The following is a 19,611-nucleotide window of genomic DNA, read 5'->3' on the forward strand; positions in this document are numbered from 1 at the left end:
AGAGTCGAAACTGCATCACATAGTAAGAAACATTAGGTCAATTGAGCTATTTTACCCGTACAAATGTTGTGGTTGGATAAATTTCCCTCATTTGGGAGACCGGGTTTTGGTTAATACTCTTATGTGAATAGAGTTTATCTGCTCCAAAAAGTTAATATTTAAACCACGCTTGTATATAAGATGAATTCCATGTTACACTTATTCCGCACACCCCTTCCACACTCCGCTATCAATTGACGAATACCCTTAGTTTCATTTGTTGATATTGTCCTTGATTGGGTATTGACTCCATTTGTCACCGATTATATGCTATACATTACGTAACGAGTCCCTCAATTGACCATATTCAGAGAGACGTGACCATTTCTTTCCCATGTGGAAACAGATCACAATTAATAGTTCCGGTTCAGTGCCCATGAATGTAGTCCCAGCCTAGTTTTAGAGAATTTTGTCCTGTCTCCTTTTGGCGTTGATACACGAGTTAGATTTAGGCATTACTGCTATGAATTTAAAAGCAATTGTTTAATTTTTAGAATATGAGCTTATGGTGTGGTTTTCTGTGTGTTTTTCGGCGACAGTGTACAGTGAGTAATAAGGTCATGGTGATGATCCGGAAGTGAAATCTTTGTTCCATTGCACGCTGGTTTGTTTACAGTCCAGCCTTTAAAAATAATGCCGATGATTCTTTGACCAGAACTTCACCTTGAAGTCATCTTTGAATGTATTTTAGATTAACATATGATTTGTATTGATTGTCACACAGTGGAAAGTTCAGTACTGAGAAACAAATGTAGAGAATATATAGTAAAATTAATTGTGTACTATGCCCGTTTCCCTTTGGGCTCTGGATACCCAAAAAATAATGGCCGCCACATTTTTGATATTAAAAGTAAAACTAAACGTTCCAGAAGGTTCCGTTAGGAAATTTCCCAGGATGTGTAAAGAGAATACTGCACAATAATTTCATGGACTTATTTGGACCAATCAGAATCACATAAAGTGGTATGTTAAAGTGTACCGACATCATGATAATGAAGACTGACAACAACCAAGAGGGCACGAATATTATTGTAATGGTAATTTGTTCTTAATTTATTTTGTCATATTTAATTTGTCAATGTAGTAACTAATTTGGCTTGTTTTGTATGATGTAATTTGTTGACAGTATGTGAACGTATATGTTTTAGAATTACGCTTGTTTGCTGAAGCACTGTAAATGTATGGAAATCATTGAAAAATGACATGCATAGCTATCACCCACCACCATTAACCCTCCGCCTATTCTCACATGATTTTCCTGTCCCTGTCCCAATGCATCTCATAAAAAAGATGTGTACTGTCAGGAAAATGTCTAATCTCAAAACCTAAGCTCATTATCAATTGTATAAAATTGTTATACTATATAAGGATTCGCCATGGGTGCTCGGTATGTGATTGTTTTGCTTAATGGAAAGGAACTTGCATTGTGTAATGAACTTGTCTTTGAATGTACCTGAAGTTAAGTAACAATACGGTTTCTTTTGAGAAAGTCTTATTGTTTACATTTTCAGAGTCATACGAATAAAATTATTTTAGATAGATAGATAGATAGATAGATAGATAGATAGATAGATAGATAGATAGATAGATAGATAGATAGATAGATAAATGATAGGAACAAAGTTGACTGAATGAATATCTTTTAAAAGCACATATTCATTCATGATACACGTTCTTTATATATATTGTTTCCTTTATTAAAACAATACTAAAGAATGACTGTTACGCGATTTTAGTAACTAATTTGACAATCAAATGTACCCTTCCAAAACCTTAGATAACGCATTAAGACTTAATGTTAATTTTCGAATGTAACAAATCAACAACAATTACCAATTGAGAGAAGGAGGATCAAACAACCAAATATTGCAATCGTCGTCCGTCCTAATTTCATGCCCATCTCGCGTTTATTAAAAGACCCTTTCGTCGACAGTGACAGTCAATACTGATCAAGAAATATTCGACAAAATGAGGTCAAAATTCGTACTACAATTCAAATAAAAGAAAATACAATGAAAATGTCAAATCTAATTAATATTTGCCTCAAGTCCTTTGCCCTGGAGTGAGTGTTAGCGGTTCATGCTAGGGGCACTAGTCACATGATAGTTTTCTTTACCTTTTTTAGCAGGAAACCCATGACAGAAATTTCTGAGACAGCTAAGGAAATGTAAAATTTTGGTTACTATAATATGCACTTTATGTTACAAAAATAAGTCCAGTGGAAAACTATACGGCATGAAATTTGTCTTTGAAATATTTAAATGTAGAGAAAACATACATATGCGTTATGAAATAGCCAGAAGAAACCTTTTAACAGTTCACTAAGTCTTTCAAACGGTTGATTTTATATAAAAAAATCTTGAGAAACAAAAACAAATTATTGTCATATTGCGTTTTCTTTGATATTCTTGTGATCTTTGTTTACAATTGTTTTACTGCAGTCAACACGCGTTTGAAAGAAATGAATTTTATTGCAAATATGATTAATTCAGTGACACCACAAACGATCGATTTATGAATCTTGGCCTGGCTGTAAAATTCCAATCTTACGTTACGTGACCCTTTTTACCAGGGACACGAACCATGGACGAACTTCCTGAAATATAACAATTTGATACGCTCGGAGAAACGGTATCTTGCAAAGAATTGAGGGAGTTTATAAACATGTTTTCAATCATGAATGAAGAAAGCAGATAAAGTTGAACACTTCGTGTGGTGAATTTAATTGTTTATTGCAATATTAAAATAAAAGCGTTAAAATTCACTTTGAGCGCACGAACCATGGAAGGTAGAGGGTATTTATTACGGCAGTCATAAGAAATAAGCCATTAAATGGTTTGAAATGGAGGTGAGAATCAGAAGAAACAAGCCGACTCTTACAACAACAATAAAATCAGGAAGCACACAGTTTGACCCTGCACCAGACTATTCATTGCCAGATCTATCTGTGCCATCAAAAGGTACCCAATGGCAACATGGATATGTAAAGAACTAACAATTACGACGCCGTTATGAAAGAGCGAGCGACATATTGATCTGAAGCCAACCTCGAGCCGTCCTGTCGATAAAAACAGCCTGTTTCGGCAAATGAACAAAACGTTTTAATACAGTTGATCACAAAATAGTTTTGCTAATGACATCAAATCCGGTTAAGGCTTTCAGGATTGGTCTAGATGATATCCAAGCGCTACCGCAGTGGAAGGCAAACGAGATGGCATATGTGGGTGGCAGTGATAAATTAGGCTCACTAATTCTAAAAGTAATCAATTTATCTCACATTTTGACCATATTGTCAAATAAAAATGCTTCAACATTATTTTAATCCATCAGATGATATGAAAAAATCCTTGAATTTTATATCTGTACGCAATACAAGTTGTTGTTCATATTGAGTCTATATCATCCTGCCACGCATGCATTTATCTGAATGACAAGTCATGTGATCATGTTACGTGGTGAGTGAATGGGCTAATAGTCTAGATAAATTATTGTAAAATAGGTACCAAGTAAACATAATGCATTTAATTTACAGCGAAATATGTCATACACTAAGTGTTCAATATTTTCAACAGCTGAAGATGGGACCTTCGCATTTAGGACCACAGTCACGTTCGCTATATTACTGGCAGCCTATATTCTTTTCAGCTACAGCCCGCATCCTGTCGACAAGCCGTTTCGCTCGAAGTGGTACTTGATTGTACCATATACTGCGCTCCATTTCATTCGCTGCTTTGTTAAAATCCCGACTGTTCACGGCCTGTCGAAAACTGGCGAAACCAGCCATGCCTGTGTGACCAAGAGTAAACCTCATGTTAAAGATGATCAGCCGAACATCATCTGGTAGATTCTTGAAATCGTCGAAGAGACTGCAACAGCTTTTGATAGCGTCCTTCACATCGTCCTGGTATGATTCTTCGATCCTTACTTGACTGACATAAGTTCCAATCGGCAGACGGAATTCAGGGTCTTTTCTGGTTATTTTGTGACCGATTCCAAAGTGATGATCTCCATTATGGTCCAGATAGATTTCTTGTATGTATCCTTTGTCAGCTAAGAGTTCCTGGCGCAACATATCCGAAAATGCCTTATCTGAAATACAAAAGATTTTATTTGCATCAATAGCGAATAGGTGGTGGAACTGATGTTGAACTTACAGATATACCTTTATTTAGAAATATCTTGTAAATTACGACATTTTGAATAGTATATACACTTCAGACTCCAAGTCTACCACACGCTTACAAATCTACTTGTTTACTTTGTTATTATTTATCAGTTTCGCTGCATTGCTTATTCGTGTTTTTACTCTGAATTTGAATATTGCTTTGTCCGAACTTGGTCATACACGACTGGACTCAAAATATCCGGCAGTATACCCATTGCTCTGGTCGTGCTTTTACTGGGCAGTTCTTGTTGCTACTGTTGTCACTTTTCCCTCTAATAATGCCGAGAAAAGCACCGATAATTGTATGTTTGTGTCTGACAACGTTCTCTTCAGTGACTAGTGTGTGATGAGTATTATTATCACTCATTCAAAACCAATGTCACTAGGTAATAAAACTATCGATGATTAGCGTGCTGACATATTCATATGTTGTGATACGTAAACTGAACATCAGATAGACGAAAATCATGTCTGAAAATCATAGTGTTTATTTCCTGAGGATACATTCATGACTTTTAACCTTGACGTCTAGTCCTTCAGCTCGATTTGCTACGTCGTCAAAGGACTTCAACAGATCTCTGGTTTAGTTGATACTGGTCTAATTTTGGTTGCAATGTCCACGGAAAGGTTCGGATTTCAATGTCATATTATGACCGCTAAGCTTGCAACGTATATATATATATATATATATATATATATATATATATATATATATATATATATATATATATATATATTATAAAAAATATGAAATAAATTTTAATTTTGTTGCATGTTGATTGATAGGTAGGCTGTTTTAATATCATTGGTTGGAGTTGCAGTAACATTAGTCATTAATTGTAGAAATTTCTAATACATTGTAGAACGTGCTAATAACATTGAGAACTTTCTAATACCTATTAGAACTTGCTAATACGTTCTAGAACTTTTTAATGCCTTTTAGAACTTTCTAATAACTTTTAGAACTTGCTAATACCTTTGAGAACCTTTTAATACCTTTTAGAACTTGCTAATATCTTTTGTAACCTGCTAATACTTTATAGAACTTTCTAATACCTTTTGAACTTAATAATACCTTTTATAACTTGCTAATGCCTTTTGGAACTTGTTAACACCTTTTAAAGGCTGATGATCAGATGTATATCAAGCTTGACCGTAAATTGTGTTACATATTCAGAACAGTCGTGATAAATAGCAACAGTGTCCTTTAAAAATAAACATTTTAGAATGCATATTAAACATCTTTATCAATAATTAAACTAAAGCAAATATTAAACTATTGTAAAGTTGTCCATAGGTTATGTAAAACTTAGGCAATTATATTCCTCTAATTATTATGAGCTCACCCATTATCTCGCAGGGTTCTTTCTCCGGGAGTTTGCTTGCGATTCTACTTGTGATGCATCGAGGTGTTGAAAGTGGCGTGGTTGTATTAGTTTTTACCTCTGGCCTTATAGTTGTTTCGAAAGTAGTTTGATTTTTTGCAAAATAATTGTCCGGTTTTGGCTTTACCAAGCTGTTGGAGGTGTCAAAAGTATTTCTATCTGACGAACCTGGTGTGGCAGAGGATTTTATTCCTGGACTTGCAGTTGTCTTGAAAGAAGATTGCTTCATTGCAAACTGCATGTCTGTTGTTAGTTTAGCAAATATCCCAGGGGGTTGAAAGGTATTTCTGCCTGTTGGAACTGGTGTGGCAGAAAGTTTTATTCCAGGGCTTGGAGATGCCTTGAACGCATATTGACTCATTGCAGACTGTATATCTGTTGTTAGCTGAGCAAAACTTCTAGTGGTTTGAAAGGTATTTCTATCTGTTGGAACTGGTATGGCAGATATTTTTGTTTCTGGACTTATATTTGTTTTGAAAGAAGATTGATTCGTTGCAAACGGCGAGTCTGCTGTTGGTTTATCAAAACTTGTGGAGGTTTGAAAGTAATTTCTATCTGTTGGAAATGGTGTGACAGAGATGTTAATTTCTGGACTTGCGGTTGTTGTGAAAGAAGATTGATTTGTTGTAAACGGTGTGCCTGTTGCTGGTTTATCAAAACTCGTGGAGGTTGCAAAAGTATTTCGATCGTTTGGAAAATATGTGATAGAGTTTGTTTCCCCTGCACTTGCAGTTGTCTGGAAAGAATTCTGATTTATTGAAAACTGTGTCCCATTTGCCAAAGTATCAAAGCTTCTGGATGTTGGAAATGTATTTCTGTCCGTTTGAATTGGCTTGGAAGAGGCTGTTACCCATAGATTTGTAGGTGTGTTGAACGAAGTTTGATTTATTGCAAACTGTGACCCATTTGTCAAATTATCTAAGCTACTGGGGGATGCAAATGTATTTCTGTCCATTTGAACTGGATTTGAATAGGCTGTTATCCTTGGATTTGTAGTTGTGTCGAAAGAAGTTTGATTTATTGCAAACTGTGTCCCATTTGTCAAATTATCAAAGCTCCTGGAGGTTTCAGATGTATTTCTGTCTGTTTGAGCTGGCTTGGAAGAGGTTGTTACCCATGGATTTGTAGTTGTGTCGAAAGAACTTTGATTTGATGGAACTGTTATCCCCTGAGCCTTCACGGGAGGCAAGCTTAACACAAAGATAAAGAAAAGGACAGACACGCGATTCTTGTTGAGCATTTTTGATATCCGCCGATGTAGTTTTCTCAGAAAATCTATGCCTGGAAAGAAACAAGAAATATATTATTTTTCAGTATTTTAAATCAACTTTAATTCACACTAAAATAATGTATAATCCATCAATGTCATGAATATTAGCTTATTAGTATCCCCCTGAGGAGTACAAAACACGTGACTCTGAGATAATCACATGCCTTAAGTTGGCGAAAACCACTTCTTACAGATGACGTCACGTGGATAGATTACTTCGGATGTGAAGAACGAGTGCTTTACAAATATATTGAAACGTTACACGCTGAATTCTGCTGTAAGTGTATCCTGAGCGTCTGCAGATTGGCATATAATGATATGATGATAGCAGATTGACACTTTGGATTAATTATCATATAAGTTTAGTTCAACTTTGATATACATTTTGTCTTCATATGCCGAAACATTGTAATCAAAAGCAATGTTATTTAATGCTTGAAGCGATTGAATGAAATGGATACATAACATGGAATAGGCTAATTAGAAAGTACTAATTAAACATGTTATGGGCAGGGTTGAGTTTTAAAAGACATGAAGAATAGTCACAGGTTGACATGAAAAACAGTCACAGGTTGACATGGAAAATAGTCACAGATTGACATGAATAGTTAGATAGTAATGACAGAGTTTGTTGTTACTCTTTAAATCAAGAAAACATCTCCAAATTAGATTGCGACTATCATGCATTCGTGTGTGTGTGTGTTTGCAATATAACTATTTAAGACTACGGTATTTTTATACTTGGTATAATTCTCTATACTCTAGGACAGAGTTTCTCATGGCAAATGACTACCCTTAAATTATCAAAACTTTAAGTCTATATACTTATCACAATTTATAAAGAAGGGATAATAAAAAAGTGATAATAATTTGTTCACAATCTATTTTGATAATTTTTCCTTCTAAGAAATAGCCTAGATAACAATAATAATGACTATATTGTACGCTATATTTTATACTTTTGTAAAATGGATATTCATTATTCGGACTACTGAAAAAGCGATGCATTTTGGTAGCAATCATAAATAAAACGTTTCGCATGTGACACTTGTACATTTATCTTGTCGATTTTCAAGATGTCTGCCTGAAGACACCATGACGTGCAGCCAGCCCTTGCTGAATTATTTAGTTCTCACGTTGCGATGAATCGATATGATGGAATATTCAAATTTAAGCCAGCTTAGAATGCAAGCCTGCCTTGGAATAATCTGTTGGATTTTTAAAGTTTTTCCTCTGGAAAGTAGGTAACCCATGCAAATAAACTGCTGTATTTTACAAGTCTTTCATTTCGAAAGAAGGAAAACTATGCAAATAAGCCGCACGGTATATTTTATCCCTATATTTTACACAAATATGTGTACATGTCGAGAGACACCTACATATATTCTGAATTATATGCGAGGTTCTGATCGAAAAACCGTATATTGAGACAGAGCCAACATATGTGTGGTCAATTTCATGCTAAATTAACAATCTGAATTGTTTTCAAGTTTTTGTAATACTTATCAATAATTTTTGATGCACAAGAACGGTTTTCGTGTGTATCAGCTAGTGATATTGTGTATGGAAGATACACATATATCGAAAGTAAACCATTTTGAAAATAAGCCGCAGAACCCCAGATAACTAATATATTCCGTAATACACCAAATAACAAAAAGAAGCCGCAGAACCCCAGATAACTAATATATTTCGTGATACACCAAATAATAAAAATAAGCCGCAGAACCCCAGACAACTAATATATTCCGTAATACACCAAATAACAAAAACAATCCGGAAACATCAGATAACTAGCAAAAGCCGGAAAACAACAAAATGGCTATGATATGTTTCTGTTCGGTGTTAAAAGTTTAGGGTATTAGCGTAAATAGATGAATTAAACGTTTTTAAAGTTTGTGTATCATGGCGTGATATGGAGGTGAAATGAGAAAAGTGAAGTGGAAAGCTACGAACTGGATCCCTAAGGAGACTTTACAATAATGTGAAGATTATATATGTTATCTGTAAATACATGATCAGAATTGTCCATGTCCTCTTAAGTCCATTCCGGAATATGGGAATATACCCTCGAGCAAATTAACTTTGTAAATGATCGAATAATTGCCACATTTCTATCGCCATTTTCTGTCTTGACTTGTATTCGACCATCAGCCCTATGTGTATGAAGGTTTCTCTATCTCCACCTTTAAATCCATCTGGTATCATGTCTAATTCGAAAACAATGGATCCAAGCAGTTTGATAGGATGAATGAGACCTTAGGCATCGTTGAATAACAGTTAATGTGTGATATATCATGTCTAAAACAACGAATTCTCGTATTATGATAAAAACATACTTAATGAGAAAACATATATCGTAACTATCTATGCTAATTCTTGCTTTATGATAAAATGTACATTGGAAGTATCTATACGAATTCTTGTTTATGATCAAATGCACATAGAAACCATCTATGACGAAGGGAATACAAAATGTTCTTTGTATCATTGCAGAAAGTTGAATTAGATGTAAGTTAAACCGCGCTCGCCTTCTCCTTGAATGCAAACAATAAAACAAAGATACAACCAACACATGTACCGCGCATTTGATCAGCTGGTTTCTTTGTCTGCTTTTTTATGCAAGAATTTGAATAATTTTGTTTACAATTATTACAATAGGTACAAAAACTCTGAAAAAGAATATGAACTAATGGAAGGTAATTTAACATTATATTAGTGTGGCATATCCCTCTTATTGTCACTATGCGAGTTTCTAATTTCGCTGTATCAATATAGCTAGCATAGATATGACTTTTGTTTCGTTCAAAGATAGTATAAAACATTTTGTCGAGTCAAAATACATACAAGTGTAGATCACGATTGCTCCTCTGCATTGCATGTATGTCTTAACCATACAGCACGCCCCTTAGTAAAGACTAATACAGACCCAAATAAGCAACATTAAATGCATCTTATCTTTTTTTAAAAAAAAATCTCTCAAAGAAGCTTTAACCCCCCAAAAATTACGAAAATGATTACTTACCCTTACGTTGTTGTGTATATATTTTGAAACGTGCAACTCGCTAAGAGCACTGTATATATATGCGAAACAGTAATAATTACGCGACTCCTTACCGTCAGCCAATGTACGTGTAAAATCACCTGACGAAATGTCAAATTGATTGAAATGTATAGATTATAAAGCCTTTCGGCGAAATATCGTTTCAGGAAATGTTTTCCTTTTGCACTTAACCTCTACGCTTTCCATACATGTTGGTAGAGAAAGTAATGTATGATCGAATGGGGTAAGATAAGGTCGATATATAAGGTAAGGATTTAATTTAAATTCTAATATATGCCTTGAAAGAGTTTTTAAGGCAAGGAATTTGACGATTAAAATTGTTTGCTGGCTTAATAAATGTTAACATGTTCTTCCTGATGCTTGGTTTTTTGAGAACACGCAAACAAATGTTGAGATTTAAGGTCCCCAAACTGAAATATTGGGATCTGTACGTGAAATCATCCAAACTATAGGTGGTTGTAGGAGAAATTAATAAACTTGGTAGTCAATCTTCTATGAAAAACTTCCATGAAATTATTAAAATATGAAGAACAAAAAACAGCAATATTTTTTATTCACGCTTTGCTCTAAATATTTGTGTTGTACGCATCTTGCATTGTACCAAAATAATCTGACTCCAAGAGTATCTGTAAGTTCGAATTTCTTGGCAGCTGCTTTTTTATTTTATTTTACACCATCTTATTCACTACCCTTCTGGAGATTTTAGTGACTGTTTTATATTCTCAGTAGATAATATATACTATTATTTGCTGACTATTGGTACAGTTAATGAAGAACGTGTCCTGAATTTTGCAGGTAAAAGTTGAATTCAAGACTTAAATTAAGGTTATATTTATGTACACTTATTACCGCTCCGGTGGCCTAGTGGTTAGAGCGTCCGCCTCGGATGCGGGAGGTCGTGGGTTCGATCCCCGGCCGAGTCATACCAAAGACTTACAAAAATGGTACTAACAGCTGACTCGCTTGACGCTCAGCAAATAGAGGTTAGTGTTAGGACTGGTCGGCCCGGTGTCAGGATAATGTGAATGGGTGGGCACGTGGGGTGGGACATCATGCTACATGTCTGCGGCATGATGCCCCAGTGCTAGACATCACTATAAACTGCCACATTGCAGACATCGTAGCGATATGACTGAAAAATTGTTAAAGCTACGTTAAAAATCAAAATCACATCACATCACATGTACACTTATTGAGGCCTCGACATCGTTCTTTATTTTGTTCAATCTCTATTACTTGCAATTTTTATCAAATTCTTTGGTGAGTTATACCCTTACCTATTACCATTTACCATATACACTCTCTTATACGTCCAATCCAACTGGAAACTGTTCAGACCCAGACTTGCCGTCGCATAATGCGTCGGCAGATCTGGGTCAATGCTGTTTGTTTGGATTAATTAGCAGAACAAGCCCCCAATAAATAAAAAGACATAGACCCTTATCTGCCAGCACATTGTGTGACGGCAGATCAGAGTCTATATTATTTGCAGTTAGACTCGTGACTTATAAGAGAGTACATACGGTTATCTTGTATCATTACTTTTCTCTTTAATAATTAAGTTAAACAAGATTATAAATCATCGAAATGTGAGATAAAATTTTATCTTAATATTTAGACAATAATAGTGTATTATCGAATACTGAATAATAATATCGAATACAGGAATGCCACTCTCTCTTTTGTTGTTGTATCGGGTTTTACCCCATTTCTCAGCGCAAGTACTTCATATTGAGCAAACCACGGCCACGTAGGCAGTCCTTGTGAAAATAATTAGTGACATGGAACTGTTCTTGCTCATGCGGCCCGCAGCCTTAAGCATGATTTGGCTGCCAGCCAAGAAAGTTTGGATGCCAATGATTTAGGACGTTGGGTTGATATTGTTGGATCGATGGTACAGTTTCATACGAATAAACCTGACATTATCATCACGGGGTAAAATTAAATTTCTCACTTCCCATCCTTGATGATTGTATGTTAGATATTGGGAAACACTAATATAGTTTAATTAATTGCTGATTAATGGATTCTTATTTGAATGCATTACCTAATGTTTTACTAAAACTCAACCACTCATAATTTCGTTGGCTTGTTCACCTACAACTTGAGTGACAAATAAAATTTAGACTTCCGTGTCTTGGTCGAAACATTACATCCATTGGTGAGTCAGTGTGTTTTATTACCATGCGTAGAAATCACTAGCAAAAGCTGTGTTTTATCAATATGACGTAAAAATGAATCACAAAACACAAACGGTATGAAAGTGTGTCCAACGTATGCACAAAGAGCACACTAGTGAATACATTGCATACTTTCATAAAGTATTCAGAATTTTACCTTGTGATCTTGACCTGAGTGTCTGTTATACCATTTGTAAGTCTATTTTGATTACGTCGCAATTTGTCTTCTGCTTTCGTTTCCATGAGCATTTTCAGCAATGAACAATTTATAGTATGTGACTTTCCTGGTTGGTGGTTCTTTTTATATAACAATGAGGGATTTGTAGCTTTAACCACTTTCAGTACGAAAACTAAGGAAATGTTGTCCCAAGAATATGACGCCTTAAAAATCGTACAATTTACTCTCATTTATTACGGTTTTGTTAGAATTCGCTATAATCAATGAATGGGTGTCCTGGTAGCATTTGAAACAGTTTGCTTGTAACAATTTACAAAGATGCTTTACATATTTACACGTCATTCAAAATTCAGGGAAACGCCCCCATGTCTTCTACATATCACCCCATCTTTCATTTAAAGGGGTATTAATAACTGCACAAAGAAAACTGGCAAATGCTGATACCACAGGTGGTTTTGCTTGAAATAAGACTGAATCCCTGCAGATTGTGAGCAATTAATCATTTACCCCGTCAAGCTAAACCTTATACTTAACAGAACCAAACAAGGAACCATTCTACGTTATACTGCATATGATGCACACTACGCATTAAATTAGTAATTCTTGTCTAGGAAATAAACCCTCAGCGATTCTCAAGAGGGTCATGGAATATGAGGTTATATGTACACTGTTAATTCAGATTAGTTTGGTAAAAGTGCATTTAAATATTGATTTTGCCTTATCCGGATCATTCATAGAAATAACTGTTTTACATCAGCGCTGTAAACAGAATTTATCATGTACACCTACACCAAAATTATTCATGGGGAACATTTTATTAACATTTTTTCATGTATACCGGTTATATATATATATATATATATATATATATATATATATATATATATATATATATATATATATATATATATATATATATATATATATATATATATAATGGTCGGCCTGGTGTCAGGATAATGTGACTGGGTGGGACATCATGCTACGTGTCTGCGGCATGATGCCCCAGTGGTAGACATCACTATAAACTGCCACACTGCAGACATCGTAGCGATAGGACTGAAAAATTGTTACAGCTACGTTAAAAATCCAAATCACACACACAAACCTTCCGTGTTCTTTAACAATTGAAGCCCATCAATATTAATCTTGAAACCCAGTCTAATTACAGAGCAGCACATAGTGGACTCTCAGAAAGTTCTAGGTTTCCCATTTTGATTGCTTTTGTTTTAACAATATTTTGACGCTGATTGATATATGATGACAATTATTTCGAGTTTCTACTGTGGCATTTTCAATCTCGTCCCGTAGAAAGTTTTTGTCATCTGCATATTGAGCAATTTTATCTACATTTCCAAAAATCTCAACGCCCCTTTATCTATTTGTTTTGTCGAACTATTATACCTATAATTTCCGCAACTAATAAAATAAAAATAATGGGGTAAGGGTAATTGTTTTGCGACTGCAACTACCGATGACAAATAAAGGATAAGCATAACCGATTTGGGTAATACGAGATTTAATGTTAATTTAAAATATAGTTATTCATTATTTAATCTGTGTGTCAGTGTTTAAAAGGTAAGTACTTCTTTGACTTGCCAGTAAACATTGTTTTAAAATCTTTAAAATCCTCTGTTGAAACTTTACAATGGATGTAACTTTCTTTCCGATTGAACACATTATCATATAAAAGTCGGTTGACCACGTATATCAATCGCTCATAAAACATTTATTTTCTTGAATATATAGATACGAAAGTAAAGAACGCAGCAGTACAACCGCCTCTTCTTAAACTGAATCCATTACTTTTATGCTCTCTGACGCTTTGGAAAAGTAACATATCGTCCAATTCAGTCCACTCACGTCGATAATTTGGATATATTAGTGTTACGACACATATCTTGTGATCTTTTATCGTTGAAACTATTGTCCTGTTTACCACAAAATTGGTGTAATATGTTTTACTTCCTTCTAATATCTTAAATGCATCAAGCAGAATTTGTCCAGTATATTTCCTGAACTTTGATCAGGTGTTATTTATATAGCGATATGTCGCTAAGAACGTCATTGCTTTTCTCCCTTTTCGATGCACTATTTAATTGCACAATCATTACTGTAATTGTCTCTTTCTTGATATCATCAATTTTAGATCTCAAAGTTTAAAAAACATTTATAAAACGCATGAGATGGCTAGTCTTTACTGCCTATTGAAGATTATCTATTCATCTCTTTAAAATAACTAATCCTCTGTTTTTGTTTGCATTTCTTTTACGATCTATATGACTTGCTTGTTAGGAAAACGTAATCGCAAACCTTGTTTTACTTTTGTGCGATTGTAGTTAATTCAGGCGTATTAATAAATTCAAGGTACTTTTATAAATGAACGTTTGACAATTATGCCTGTTTATTTGTCTCGATACCAAGTTCGATAGATTGTTTTCCTTCATCTTGATAAAATGTATCAATATTTCAATGCATTTTTCTACTTTTCTTTGATCACTCAATCTGGCATTCTATATATGATCTCGTCTGTCTCGTAAAATTTATAAATACGTTGAAAATAACTCTGTGTTATTGAGGGCACCTGTATTTGAAACTTATTTCAAGAGGCAGTGTTACAGAATGTAGTTCGGCTCAACCCGTGCTTTTGAGTAAGAATACAATGTACTATATTCATAGTGCACAGTCTAGGCCGTACCAGACGATATCTGCATTAGTAATTTGTAGATATCAGTCTATGAAAAAATGGCCAAAACTACGCCCTTTGAGGTTAGCTCACATCAAGCGGATACGTTTTAATCTAGTCCCTTGCTAAAGTGTTGACATCATATGATATCATAATATACACGAGGCCAAAAAGACTATGTACGCACTAAATCGTTTCTGATTTGCTTTGCCGAGCTTTCTTTTCATTGTTAATTTTGGTAAACTTTGTCAACATTCGCAGCATCGCATGGCACCCTAAAATGTGGAGGACCTCGTTTTCATTTCATTTCTCATTTATCACGTACCTGGTTTCCTTTACAAAGCGGAAAAAAAACACCGAAGCTTACCAGGTGAACCAGGCAACAGTGTAATGATGTCATCATTGATGATGTCACTTATGTTTTTATCCAGTAATGCCAGCATGTTGACAAATGGGTATGATAAAGGGTTGTTGTGACAATGCCATTTGATAAAGCCTTGGTATTAATATTTCACTTTTCTAACCATTTGACTCGTTGAATCAATCACAATTGAATAGTCAGACAGGTCATTGTTACATGTCGCAGAATTGACGCCAATAGCTACAAGACTCATATATCTTCTGTCTATAGATGCATGATATTATTACTTGTAAACTCTTACAGTTGTAAATCTTTTATGACTGTAGGATAGTACTTTGAGTACTTTTAGTTTTAATTATTTTATAACCAATATCTTTTTAAGCTTGACCAGTGACAGCAAATACATGTAGCTTAAATTAAAGAGTCAGCAACCTACACATTCATAACGCTCACTACTCGAGGACACAGTTTCCCCATAATTCTAATAAGTATGTAACCCATAGATATAGCCTTCTACCAATCACCAGTGATAAAAGAGGTTCATCCTGCCGATCAGCAGTTATCAATAAGCTTTATTAAATGATTCTACAGTTAGATAAAGTCTCTCCAGTCAAATTCATTCATTACATGAGAGTACTGAACATTTAAAGCAATGAATGATAGATGAATAGAACAAAGGATTATAATAAATATCTTTCTGTATTCAATTGAATTTTAATTTTAAATGGTGCTCTTAATATACAAGGTAGAGAGTGGCGTCTGCCCCTGCCCTTAATTTTCATTCAGGGGAACTCGGACATGGATGCTAGGTTCTGCTTCTTACTGACATTAAAAGTAGTTTCTGAGAATGGAGCGGATGCATCCGGTGAATAACTAATGTATCAGTTATTCTTGCTAATGAAAGCTGTATCACGCCAAATCTTTGGCTTCCATGCAGAAAAATGCAATGTTTGCTTTGCCGGTTTTACTACGGCACTCGAAAGAACTCTAGGGATGTAATGCCGTATCATTGTCTGAGAAGAACGTAAAAGGGGTTTTACCAAATCTGAGGAATGGGCAGATTCGCAGACAAGACTACACATCTCCAATTCACTATACACATTATCAATCTTGTTTTGATATTTGTTTCGGTCAAACTTATTCCGTATTTATCTCCAATTTTCACTTAGTCTAAAAACTTAATACAAAATAAATTTCAATTGAGAATAAAAAGCACAATAATTTGTTCAATTCCCTTTTCGTATAGTCTCTTATTTTCAAACACAAGGGTATGTTTATTAAAATAGAAATTTCATTAGATTTAACAAGATTGAACGGATGTCTTTAAAACACTTTTTTAACTCTTAGATCATCTTTCAAATAACGCTCGTTGATGCAATATAAATGACAAATAAACCCCAGACTTCCGTGACTTCGTCTACGCACATCACTAATCAACAAATCGAGCGAATTGTACACAAACATTAGTGCTTTGTATAATAACTGTAGCGTGCGTTGTATTATCGGTATACTGTACGTGTACTTCGTTAGTTTCCGTCAGTAAGGAATGTACGGAAATTTCCGAGTAATCTTTTAATGACTTTAATGATATTAACAGCGTATTTTCATTATGCATGACAAAATATTTAAAAAAACGAATCTTATGTTAAAAACGGTTGTATCTGTCACAAATTAATGGTGACTATATTTACGATCCTTTAATCACAAGTTTGACACGTGTCACGTATTCCAACTCGGTAGCCTGATGGAACCTTATGAAAGATATTTATGCCAAATCCAACTTTTGCAAAGGTTTCAGATTAAAAACAAAAAAAAAATTACAAAAAAAAATAAAAAATAACGACACATGTTATGTTTTAGTTATTAATTTGCGTATGTGAACGTGTTAAGTCCATGTATTCCTTTCTAAGACTGCGAATCATCGTACGATTTCGCGAGAGCAGTTGCTTTCGGTCTGAACTTGACGTAATTTCTCCAGTCCACTAATATTTTTTAGTTTGTTTAGCACGTGTGTTTAATGTTTACTGTCCGTCTCTGATAACTATCTTTCCCGGGTGATGGCATCCTATTCAAAATTTCCTTGCAAATTATATCATTGTTGCAAGTAATTTGTAAGTTTTAATATTTATAGGTTACTGCATTTGTATGGGAAAATATGAACGAGTTTTGGGATGGAATACTGCACGACCTTGGGAATGCAGTATATCCTTCCGACAAAACGAGTTCATAATTTCCCATACAAATGCAGTAACCTTTTTATTATATGCTCATTTTTTTATTCTACCTAAGGTTTAATTATATAAACACAATACACTACAAGAAACAACGTAAAGAATGTATGCCGTATTCCAAACTAAATACACAAGCGCATATTCATCATTACACAAATGAACATTATTATTGCGCACATAACTCCGCCCAGATAAATTTGAACTTAGTCGCGTGCTCGACAAAACTTTCGAAAGAAAATGGCGTGTCTAATTAAAATTGTAGTTTGGAGTCATATTGTGAATGAATGTGCATTACAATAACTTTTCCATTTGATCTTGAATGAGTAGAATTTGGTATTTTTCTCGATTCTAGGAAATTTCGTGATTATAGAATGGATTTGTATGTGACGATTCCACATGAAATACATGAGATTTAACAAGCTAGGGAGAAGTGTGTTGACATCTGCAAATGGGTTTCTGTTTCTGTCATTGAATGTTTGAAATCATAATGTGGAAAAAATATCAAGTCTTTCAATTGCAATTATCAAAAGGACACTATGGAATTTAATGCTTATTTCATTTTGAGTGCAGTAAGGAGGATGCAATTGCACTTATCATCGAAATTACAGCACAATTTCGAAATGTGTAATTCAGATTGAAAAACTATGACACGGCTCATGTAATTCGGATTTGCAGAATTAAGAAAATACATTTTGAGGAAATTCAGGATGTAAAACTGTAAGTATATTTTATTTTGCCATTCTTATCACCAGCTAAAGAAGAGAGTATATGACTTGTCACTTGTATGTTATTTGTAAGGACCTTATCTTGTGTCTGTTATATAATGTAGCTAGCCTAAATCCGTAACATTGTATCAACGCGGAATGTGCCAAAACAGCTGGTATGTGGCATTCCACGAAACATCTGTTTTAGTTCATTCAGAAACAAATTTAAACAACCACAACGTAAAGTGCTGGCGTGTGCGTCCATTGTTTGTTTACAGTAGAAAGTACTTCCTTTACGCACGTGAATGCTATATGTGTATTGTCGCGCGAGTTCAGAATCGGGTAATATTGAACGATTCTGACAATGTAAAGTTAACGGAGAAAAAATGAGCATATAATAACAACACTTCCTATTGTATCAATAATATATATATATATATATATATATATATATATATATATATATGGTGTATCGAATATTTTTGTATATGTGTGAATACTGTAAGGGTAATTTGGAAACAACTTATTGCATAACTAACATTTGTCAATGATTGTAGATTATATTTTAAGATAATTATCACTTGTAAGTACATATATTTACTTGGATCTGAGTTCCGATCATTGGTTTTGCCCATGTAAATTCCTGGCTTACGTCATGTTTGTTGTGTTCTTTAATTACAATTTATTAAAAGATCTGATCTTGTTTACAACGTTGAACGTTCTAGAAACGAACTTTTGACCCTTATCCGTGTCCTCATATTACGTCTTTCATCAGTATTATTCATTCTTATCTTTAAATATGTTTGTGTTCAGGTTTAATTTGGGAAGAATCTATTATTTAAATTATTCACTGGAATTATGAAGCACTCATTAACCGATTATTGTGACTTTCTTTAAAAACATTTTGCATTATATAATTGTGATACATAATATTTTTAGCACATCACCACATTACAGGCTATTGGTACGTCATCATTTTAAAGATTATAATTCATTCGCAACACCACTGGAATTCGTTCGGAGCACTCCATACATTTTGATATAATTTTAAGGAGTATTTGGTATTTAATTCACAATACAGTACTTTCCTTTCAAATGTTCATTCTGTATTTCAAGGAAACTAAATTATTTTATTAAATTTACAAAACTTGATTGTTTTCGCTCTTTTCTGTTACTTAGTTTAAGACAATATAGAGTTGTACCAATTGACTCAATTTGATTATATCAAGATCAATATAAAGTCATTGCCTTTCCCTCGTACGATACGTTCACATCCGAATCTGTATTGCTTCAAAGCATGTTCTTTTATCCTTGTCATTAGTCCTAAGCAAATGAATCTTCAAAAAAA

General features: G+C 34.3%; 1 protein-coding gene across 1 annotated transcript; it reads right to left on the bottom strand.

The window, feature by feature from the left end:
- Positions 1 to 2,750: 2,750 nt before the first annotated feature.
- Positions 2,751 to 6,840, bottom strand: LOC149775242 (uncharacterized). The gene is made up of 2 exons (XM_089943381.1): positions 5,551 to 6,840; positions 2,751 to 4,128 (listed from the first exon to the last, which is right to left on the bottom strand). Exons 1-2 carry the CDS (start codon positions 6,827 to 6,829, stop codon positions 3,659 to 3,661), a joined length of 1,749 nt encoding a protein of 582 aa, XP_089799507.1. The 5' UTR covers positions 6,830 to 6,840; the 3' UTR covers positions 2,751 to 3,658.
- Between the last annotated feature and the right edge of the window lie 12,771 nt (positions 6,841 to 19,611).

Source organism: Sinohyriopsis cumingii, chromosome 19, assembly GCF_028554795.1.
Source record: "Sinohyriopsis cumingii isolate HCF-2022 chromosome 19, ASM2855479v2, whole genome shotgun sequence".
NCBI classification, from domain to species: domain Eukaryota; kingdom Metazoa; phylum Mollusca; class Bivalvia; order Unionida; family Unionidae; genus Sinohyriopsis; species Sinohyriopsis cumingii.